The 10,569-nt window shown below is 48.5% G+C and overlaps 1 protein-coding gene across 1 annotated transcript in view; it reads left to right on the top strand.

Moving 5' to 3' along the window:
• Window positions 1–10,569, top strand: part of SLC7A5 (solute carrier family 7 member 5) — a 44,700-nt gene that overhangs the window by 3,724 nt on the left and 30,407 nt on the right. Inside the window, 2 exon segments of the mRNA XM_014519512.2 lie at window positions 3–191; window positions 193–248. Coding sequence (XP_014374998.2) covers window positions 3–191; window positions 193–248 — 245 coding nt within the window.

Raw genomic sequence — 10,569 nt, 5'->3', positions numbered from 1 at the left:
CTCAACGGCGTGGCCATCATCATCGGCACCATCATCGGCTCGGGCATCTTCGTGAGCCCCACGGGCGTGCTGAAGGAGGCCGCCCCGCCGGGGCTGGCGCTGGTGGTGTGGGCGGTGTGCGGCGCCTTCTCCATCGTGGGCGCGCTGTGCTACGCCGAGCTGGGCACCACCATCACCCAGTCCGGCGGCGACCCCCACCTGCCCCGTGCCCGACGGGGCCACCAAGCTGGTGGCCTGCCTCTGTGTCCGTGAGTATCCGTGCCGCGCCGCGCCGCGCCCCCCTGCCCCAGCCCGCTGCCCTGCAGGCAAACAGCTCCCGTACTTTAAGGCGACTTCCCTGTATCCAAACAGCTCCCCTGTGTTAAGGTGACATCCCTATTCAAAAGCCGCGCCTCTATTTGCAGGCAACTTCCCTGTTTTCCAACAGCTCCCCTGTTTTAAGGCGACTTCCCTGTTTAAAAGCAGTTCCCTTCGTTTAAGGTGACATCCCTGTATCCAAACAGCTCCCCTGTTTTAAAGCGACTTCTCTGTTGTCTACCAGCTCCCCTATTTTAAAGCGACTTCCCTGTATTCAAAGCAGATCCCCTGTTTTAAGGTGACATCCTTATTCAAGAGCAGTTCCCCGACTTTTAAGGTGACTTCCCTGCATCCAAACAGCTCCCCTATTTTAAGGCAACATCCCTGTATTCAAGCAGCTCCTCTGTTTTAAGGTGACATCCCTATTCGAAAAGCAGCTCCTCTATTTTAAAGCGATTTCCCTGTTTTCAAGCAGCTCCCCTCTTTGAAGGCAACTTGCAGCACGTGGCGTGCTCGGAGCCGCTGGCATCTTGTGTTGTGTCATCAAATGGTGACGCTCGGCCCTGCCTCTGTCTGTTCCCACCAAGTGGACCCTGCGATCCTAGGCACCGTGTGCCAAACGCGCTCCGGGTCAGAGGGATGACCGGGAGCAAGCGGGCGTGCATGGCATAATGTTCCTGCAGGAAAGAGATGCCAGGCAGGGGGTGGGTGGGGAGGAGCAGGGCATGTTGTCAGTTTGCAAGCCCTAGGGGATGTGTAGAAGAGGCCTTTACGGCTCAGGGAGCTGCGGTCCGAGTGTTGCACCCTTGCAAGAGACTCAAATCCAGCCTTGCGAGAGAGTTAAACCCAGCCATGGTGCCAAGGAGCTAGGGTGCCCCCGAAATGGGGAAGCCACGTGTGGAGTTAGCCTGCAGGAACCCACGCTAGGGAAATTATCTGGTGCTGAACTTGGCAACGGCAGCCAAGAGCAAACCGGTTTCAGCACCGCTCCTGCAAGAGCGCTGACAAAAACCGCCCTCCTCTTCCCTCGCCTTGTAGCCTGGCCAGACGCATGCAAAAGGCTGCAGTCCTGGGGGTGGGGGGCACTCTCTTCTCCCCTCCAGCAGTTCTTTATTTCTGCAGGTGTTGTGTGGCTCGGGGGTGAGGGCTCGGTGTGAATGACCCCGTGGGACCCTTTGCAGTGCAGGGAGCTTCCAAATCCTTTGCCCCTGTTTTGAGGTTTGCAGACCTGTCAAAATCTAGCCCCTTTGCCCCATTAAAAGTCGCCCTGTCTCCCACACGTAGGGCTCGTGTTGTGCCTTTCTTCCCCTGCCATCTCTGAGCACAACCCTCCAGCCCAGTCCTCTCCTAATACGAGCACAGCCCTTCCCTGTGGGTGTAGTTTGGAGAAGGGGGTCTTTAAAGGCCTGGCAGGGGAGAGATGCTACACTTGGGTAACCTGCTTTATTTTATTTTATTTTTTGAAGTTGGGTGATGAAATCAGGTGCAGTCTCTAAACAGACCATTTTCACATGAGACTTCTCCTCTCTGGGTGGATTGAGGGCCACTGAGAGCTGCAGTGGTGGGAAGGGGCATTCCCTTTGACTCATCCAGGTGCCAGCTGCCCCAGACCTGCACAGGCACTCGGAGCGGTTTGCTGATGCAACTCTGGCCTGGCTGGAAATACCAACCACGCTGCAGATTGTGCAAGTCAGGCTTGTATGTTTTCCACAGTGCCAGGCCTGAAATGCCTCATTTCACAGCCACGCGGTCAGGTGTGTTGGGGGAAATGGAAGCCAGGGCATCCCCAGCCACCCCTCTTGCTCTCTTTTTTTAAGTCAGCCAGATTTTTAATTCATTACAAGCTGTGGGGAAGTGTCACCTTACTGAAAGGAGTAAGGTTCGGTTAGGAAACAGTGCTGCCGAACCTGCGCTGCGAAGGGGGAACATCCTCCTCTTGTATCGGTGGTGGTGTTGTCAATACGCAATGAGAGTTCATTCTGCAAACGGCAGTGTGTGCGCGCGAAGGAACTAAAAGCATTGCAGCGACATAGATGCTGCATTTTTAATGACTTTGCATTGAAGTCTTGCATTGCAGGGCAACAAGGTGAAAAGGGCTGCTGAAGTGCACGTAGTGAATTAGGCTAGCGTGGGTCAAGCAGGCCAGGTGAGAGAGTCAGTGCCGTGGAAAGGTATGATGTAGCCAGCATCAGATTCAGCTGCTTTGACTCCCCAGCTCACAGCACTGTTAAGAGCTGGGTCAGCAGAGGTGTGAATCCAGAGCAAGGTCCTGACTTGATGTGAATGCAGAGCAGAGCAAGGTCCTCTACATCTTCTAGGGAGCAGTCTTAGCTGTCCTAGTACCATGCTCCGTATTGCAGACTTTGAATGTAAGTGCTAGGAATTTACCATGTGATGGGTATCTTCAGCATGCTTTCCAGCATCCTGACGGCTGGGATAGCTCAACTTCCCATTCGACAAGACTGGGAAGCAGATGCAGGGAGTAAGTACCTAGCCCAGGGCCACAAGCTGGTCAGTCAGCGATGGGATCCTGGCTCTCGGTCCTCTGTGGCTTCCTCTGTTGAGTGATTTTTAGCGTCTCTACGCTTCGTCTGCTCACAAGCAAAAGTGCTTTTCTTGGAGCAGAGTTCGTTCCACCCTTCCTAGGTCTCAGGATCTGCATCATTTTCATGTGGTTCTTCTTTAAACTAATCCCTTTCCCCTTAGGCTACTCTTCTGCATATGCTTTTGGTTACATTGGTCTCCTTTTAATTTAGTTTAAAAGATTTTGTCAGGCAATGCAGCTACAAACAAATGTTTCTTCCCTAATTACCAGAACTTTGATTTATTTTTTTTTTGAATTTTTTTTTTTTGGAATCCACTTGACTGTTCCCAGGGAGCCAAGACCTCCATGCGAAACAGCAGTAAAACATGAGGACCTAGCAAGTGGAAGCTATAGCGTGACTTGCTAACAGTCAGGTTTGTTAAATGGTTGTTCAAAACTGTCCATCACTGCGGGAGTGCTCACAGCTCAGTGTTGCAGTGAGGTTTTCCAAGGCCTGGAGGACTTGAGAAATTTGCACCTCAGACACAGATGTTGCCACATATTCCAAAGCCAAGGATGCTCTGGGATCCTCCACGCCCTTGTCCTGGCTGTAACAGGCCAGCTTATTCACTCCTTTCACCTACCCTGGACTCGTTCTTCATCGAGTTTGTGTATCCGCAGGCTGTGACCTTTTACATTCATGCTCCAGTAACAAGGAGGTCCTTGTTGTGTTGGTTTTGAACTGCAAGGATCATCCTCGCCAGAACGTTACTGGAGTCGGGGAGCTGAATGAAAAAACAGGTCGCTAGACTTGCTACTGTAGTTACCCAAATCCAAGACGGCTTCACGTTTAAGACAACCCCCTTCATAATTATATTCTGTACATGGAAAATGATACAGTTGTTTAAAAAAAGGACTTATGAGCATGCTTTATGATTAAGAGACAAGTCTGATTAATGCAGGATTGCTCGTTATTTATGAGGATTCAAGGAAATGTTGGGTTTTTGAGTGTCCGTTCTGAAAGTTGAGTAAATTGTAGCAGGTTTTTGTCCAGGAGTTTGTAGCTGCTTTCCTTACCCATTGCTCATTGATCATCATTCGGATTCCTCTGTTCTGAAAAGTTTTAGTCATCCAATCTAGGGGAAGAAACATGCCGAATTCCATGACAAATCACACATAAATAATCATTGGAGGGATTAGCTCCCCAAAAACCCAATGGCTGAAACTTTTTTTCACCCAAACACCTTGATAAAGTCTTACAAATAAGCAGGGCTGGGTTGGTGACCAGAAGGATGAGCTACCTTTGTGATGACCAGACCCGCGACAGTGCAGCTTGCACATGGTCAGTTCTGATCTCACCTTTTATTTAAGTATCGTCACGGTCACACATACCGTCACGTGAAATGGGAAGTCAGGGATTCAGCCTGCGTGTGGTTTGAAGGGGTTATTCCCAAAGAGTGAAATGACATATAGGGACTTCATGATTCGGAGCGGCTTTTATAGTTTTCCTATCAATTATTCCAACCCCCACTATTGGCACGCTGTAGTAGTTCTCTTGTGGCAGGTTCAGCACTCTGTTTTCCAGCTACGCACACGTGCACGGCTGGCACTATATAAGTATCTTAGATTTAGTGGGCTTTTCATCAGGTTGCTGCCATTCCCCCTTTTTTGGTTCTCAAGAAGACATCTTTTGCCTCCATGGCGAGATGTAATTTTGCGTTCCAGTCTCGACATGGCCATCAACACTTTTTCCATGTTCCTCCTTTTTCTGTTGGTTTCTAAGCAGTTTTTTTTTTCAATATATACACATTTTTTTATGATATTTAAATATTTCTCATTTCAAATACCTTCCATTTGTTAATCCTGGCATATCCATTTGTTTAAAAAATATAGCAATATAAACCTTCCATTTCCTTTTCTTTCTGAGAACAGCAGTTGTCCTGGGCAACAGATGACCTCAAAGGTACCTCTTCTGTCTCATACCGCTGTGTCATATTCTTTTTTAATGAAAAGCTCTATTCAGTCCAGTTTGCTGTCGTGTACATTAAACATCTTCAGGTGAATTTGTACACCTCTCAGAAATCTTCATTCCAAAAAATCACAGGAGCTCGGCATAATAAACAACGTGAATCATAGAAAATGAGGGCTCTCAGGAGATCACATCCAGTCCAACCCCTGCTCCAAGCAGGACCAGCCCTGACTACATCATCCCAGCCAAGGCTTTGTCTACCTGGGTCTGCAAAACCTCCAAGGATGGAGAGTCCACCACCTCTCTGGGTAACCCGTTCCAGTGCTTTACTACCCTCCTTGGGAGAAAGTTTTTTCCTAATATCCAACCTCAACTCCCCTTGCTGCAGCTGGAGCCCATTGCTCCTTGTCCTGTCATCTGCTCCCACCAAGATCAGTCCAGCTCCATCCTCTTTGCAGCCCCCCTGCATCCAACCCCCACTATTGGCACGCTGTAGTAGTTCTCTTGTGGCAGGTTCAGCACTCTGTTTTCCAGCTACGCACACGTGCACGGCTGGCACTATATAAGTATCTTAGATTTAGTGGGCTTTTCATCAGGTTGCTGCCATTCCCCCTTTTTTGGTTCTCAAGAAGACATCTTTTGCCTCCATGGCGAGATGTAATTTTGCGTTCCAGTCTCGACATGGCCATCAACACTTTTTCCATGTTCCTCCTTTTTCTGTTGGTTTCTAAGCAGTTTTTTTTTTCAATATATACACATTTTTTTATGATATTTAAATATTTCTCATTTCAAATACCTTCCATTTGTTAATCCTGGCATATCCATTTGTTTAAAAAATATAGCAATATAAACCTTCCATTTCCTTTTCTTTCTGAGAACAGCAGTTGTCCTGGGCAACAGATGACCTCAAAGGTACCTCTTCTGTCTCATACCGCTGTGTCATATTCTTTTTTAATGAAAAGCTCTATTCAGTCCAGTTTGCTGTCGTGTACATTAAACATCTTCAGGTGAATTTGTACACCTCTCAGAAATCTTCATTCCAAAAAATCACAGGAGCTCGGCATAATAAACAACGTGAATCATAGAAAATGAGGGCTCTCAGGAGATCACATCCAGTCCAACCCCTGCTCCAAGCAGGACCAGCCCTGACTACATCATCCCAGCCAAGGCTTTGTCTACCTGGGTCTGCAAAACCTCCAAGGATGGAGAGTCCACCACCTCTCTGGGTAACCCGTTCCAGTGCTTTACTACCCTCCTTGGGAGAAAGTTTTTTCCTAATATCCAACCTCAACTCCCCTTGCTGCAGCTGGAGCCCATTGCTCCTTGTCCTGTCATCTGCTCCCACCAAGATCAGTCCAGCTCCATCCTCTTTGCAGCCCCCCTGCAGGGAGGTGAAAGCTGCTATTCAATCCCTCTCAGTCTTCTCTTTTGCAGACTCAATCAACCCAGTTCCTGCAGCCCCTCCTCACCAGTCATGTGCACCAGCCATATGCATCGCCCTCCGCTGGACTCTCTCCAATTTGCAAAGAGCTTTTCTGAGAGCGCAGAAATGCAGACGCGGGATTCCCAGAAATCCTCTACACCCCTGAGTGTTACTGTCACTTGATGTCTGCATGCCTCTCGCATACATAGAGGTCAATAGATAAAAGTGGTACAATTCCCCTAGAAGTAGCAAAGAATATGCTAGGTAGAGGTGCTCTGAGAGGCAAGGAGGTGCCAGTCCAAATCTGCCTTGTACACCTGGAATCACACTGGGCCTAAATGCTTCCTCGCCACAGCCATCCCGACACCCTTGTGTTCCCTACCCAGTTGCATTCCCAATTTATGGCCCATTGCAAATGCTTTACTTAGTTACTATATGATAATCTTTAACCTCCACTTAAATCATTTTCCACAAGATCTTTGAAATTAAACTGCCCTGCTCAGCAGCAAATGAAAAATCCTCCTCATTGGGCTCAGATATATTTTATTCTGGACTTTGTGTGTCAAACCAATGACTGTTTTCTTAGCTTTTAAACCATTTTGGCACTCATTAATTACGTATGCTAATCTGCCACTAATATCCCAGCTATTGCGGCTGCAGTAATCTGCTGCTGCTGCCAAAACTGTCGCACGTTAATCTTCTTGGAGATTTTGCAGATTCCTTTCCTTCCCCTTACAAATATGGCAGGCATCCCTATTGCAAATGCAGCCCTGTGAGTTCAGCGATCAATTGGCTTTCCATATATCCCTTTTCTGTAGAGTCCAATAGCTGAAGAGTGTGCAGCCATCAATGCTGGGTTGAACTGTATGAACCGCTGCGTGCCCTGGGGAGTAGGCGCTTAATTAATCAACATCCTCACAAGTATTGTGTTATTTTTAAGCAGCTGAATCGCACCAGCAACCCTGATTGTGCAAAAGCATCTGAACGTGCGCTTTGAGCATCTCGTGGATTTGCAGCCACAGCCCATCAGACAAAGAAAATTAAACGTTCAATGAAACATGGCAAGGTTTCAGCGGAAAACCAGTGTTTGCAGCATATAAGTGTGTCTTTCCCTGACGCGTTCTGCTTTTATGGTTGGTTTTTCAGTGACACAGCTACTCGGCAGTGAAGTCATGCCTAGGTTGCAGACTCACTGGACGCGTCTACACAAGACGCTACTGTGCAGTGGCTAATGGCGCATTTATTTAGTACTTGTATAATCAGCTACTAAAAAAATGCACATTAACCGGAGTTGCTGCGCAGTCGCGCCAGCGAACATCTTTTAAGCGACTCTGCTGCGCAGTCGGCGTCTCCTATAGACGTGCCCGCTGGGTGCTCTCCGCCGGCGAACAGGCACAAAGTAAGTCTTCCACTTGTCTGTTTTAGGTGGGTTTATTCTGCAGAGTCGACATTCAGAATTAATCTGTCCAGACAAGGATGATGTGAAGCTTTGAAGATTTTCAGAAAGGTGGATTAAATAACTAAGCTGCACCCTGAAATGTGCACTTGCTTGATCAGGCTGGGAGGAAAGGGCCTCTGCTGGAGCCGTGGCTACATAGCTAAGGTTGCAAGACTTAGATTACGTTTTTAAATCCTTATTTAATTAGAGAGAGTAGTATTAATGGAAATAGCTACTGACATCAGCTGAGCTCAGGCAGGAGGGTGGGGGGCAGGGGTAAGAGAAGGGTATTATGGACCCTGGTAGCACAGCACTGAGTTACTCCACTTCTTGGCACTTGTGTCTTGGCTTCTACAAAAACGCCCCGTTCACTCTGATTCCACGTGAACGCTGTGTATTTTCACCTTCAGGGTTAAGCATTTCGAAGCACTCATAAATGGGAAGGTGCTTTCAGAGAAACTCACTACAATCCCCTTCAAGCTTTTATTTCATTTTTAACTCGGGATTTCGGACGTCCCAAGCATCTCGAGGTCCAAGTGTCCAGCGCGGCCGACAGACCTGGCACAACGGGTCAGAAAGCGGTGCGTTGCCAGCCGGCGTACTGGGCTGAGTCCTGGCTCTCTACAAGGCAGTCCTGTTAATGGGATCTGGGTTAAATCCTGCTTGGAAGGTGTCAGGAGTTTGCAATCCTGAACTTGTCGCTGGATGCTGCGGTGCAGCCACGTCCCCAAGGGTTTCTGCTGAACGTGGGGAATCGTCGGCTGCGTGGAGAACAGCCAGATCGGAGAAGGCAAAGTCTCCTCACTGAAAATCAACCTGGTGTTTCTAGACCTGAGGGTAACACCAGGAGAAGCCTTCATCTGGAGGTGCAATTGCATGCAACGCCCTGGCTAAATTCCTCTTCTTATGTAGCAGGGGTGCAGGTTCTCCAATTCAACATACAGATAGGTCAGAGTGGGGGTAAATTCACCGTGTGCTGGAGAAGCCTCTTGGCAAATCTAATAGTTGTTCACCTACTAGAAAAGTTACTATTATGCAGTTGGTCCAATCCAAGAGATCACCCATGAGAGTTATTACCTTGGCGCAGATATGGCGCTTTGCACAGGTAAAATACCCTTAAGCTTCTGAGTTATCTGTCACTGAAAAGGTGACATTTCGTTGGGTGGACTGTTTAATGAAAAAATCAGCTCTGCTTCCCCTCCGCCCCTTTTAATAACCCTTTTTTTCTTTTAAAGATAACCAATTTCCATGCCTCTGTGCATTTATTAGCAACCAGTCATGAGACTTCCCTGCAGAATCAAGCCTAAGGGCTTTGCAACTAAAAGTACAATTTTTTTCGCCCTATAAGCCAAAATAGCAATTCTCGTAGCTGGTATGTGGACAGGTTGGCTCGAATGCTGTGGTCCCGTGATACCATGTTGCTCGAGGTGCCGTAGCAATTGTGCAGTGACAAACACCGCGCTCCTGCAAGTTGTCCTTTATTACACTCGGGAGCCCTGTTGTGCATTTGAATTTTTCACAGTGGTGGTGCTGGGCTGTTTGTCTTCCTCTGCTGGCTCTGGGAAGACACCCGAAATAATTACTTGTCGGTTTACTTTCAGAGAATTGCAAATTCAGAGAAGCTACGGAGGATGAAATCCTCGGCAGGTCCATGGGGAACGTGAGCCGGTGCTGACAACACTGGGGGTTGGAAGTCCTGCCCTCAGTCTTATGGCCTGCTTTTATTTAAGCAGGAAGGTGCAGCCTCTTTCCAGGGCTGGCTTTTTTTTCTTCTGCTGTTTCTCAGAGGGCTTGTTGCCATCATGAGCATCTTTCCTGCTCATCCCCTGTTCTCATGCTCCTTTTTTGCATGCTTTTCCCACCACTGCATATTAGAAAGCCCAAGGCACACGTTGGCTGAAGCCAGCAAACATGGTGCTAAGACAAACGTGGGGCTGCTTCTCCCAAACTCATCAATAAGGCGCCCGTATCCTTCCTGTACCGATGCCTCTGGCTGCGTTGTCAACAACCAGCCCGGGTCCCTTTGCTTCGGGACAGCCTTAAAGACATTAATACGCAAAGCCACTCGTTTTGCCGGTTCCATTAGTTTTCTTGTATTTGCCTTGGTGATGTGGGAAGTTTCTTTTTAAAGCCTGATTCACAGTCAAGATAATAAGCACCTGTTAAAGATCTCATCACATGTTGGATGCAAAGCGCTGCTTGTCTCCTTTTAGAGCATCTGTTCTCGCTCCCCGTGCTTTACCTGGGGAGAATGGAGCCGCCCAATTTTGTGTTTTTTTCAGTCAGTTTGGTTTCCTGTTTCTCTGCTACAAGCTGCCACCGCAGTTTGGTTTCAACCATCGCAGCATATGTCTAGGTTTAATCTGAATTTAGGTGTGCTTTTCCATTTGTACTGTTTTAAGGCTGTCCTCCCTTCCTCACCCGCTCCGTGTGTCTCACTGCACATCGAATCAGGGTTTTCTTGCCACGGTGCTGATTGCGATGCTGCAAACCCTGTCGTATAAGCTAACCCGCGAGTCATTCGCGTGCAGCCCGTGGACATGGTTGCATGGGAGGTGTCTTGCAGGCTGCGCTCGCCAGCCCCCAGCCCTGCCCCTCCTGGAAGTGGGGGAGGCTGTCTCCAGGGCCTATGAGCCATTTGTGGCTCAGGGGCCACGTGCTAGCTGTGAGACAGCCCTCCTTTAAAGCATCAGGTCCCTTCTTGTGCCGAACGCTGCTGTTACCTTCACCTTATATTTCCTGTCTGCAATGAGTTCAACTTGTCTCGGCTCTGCTACAGGTGTTGAAGCCTGGTTGCATCCGCCTTCCCAGCAAAGCCGCTCAGGCCTCACCACTGCTTTGGTAACGGGAAGAGAAGGCAACACAGCGCCCTCCTGTTTAAAAAGAGCTGGGTGCTGTTCTGGGAGTACTTGTGAGCA

This window comes from Alligator sinensis, unplaced genomic scaffold, assembly GCF_000455745.1.
Source record: "Alligator sinensis unplaced genomic scaffold, ASM45574v1 scaffold228_1, whole genome shotgun sequence".
Classification (NCBI taxonomy): domain Eukaryota; kingdom Metazoa; phylum Chordata; order Crocodylia; family Alligatoridae; genus Alligator; species Alligator sinensis.
This window is presented reverse-complemented; position numbering and strand designations above follow the sequence as displayed.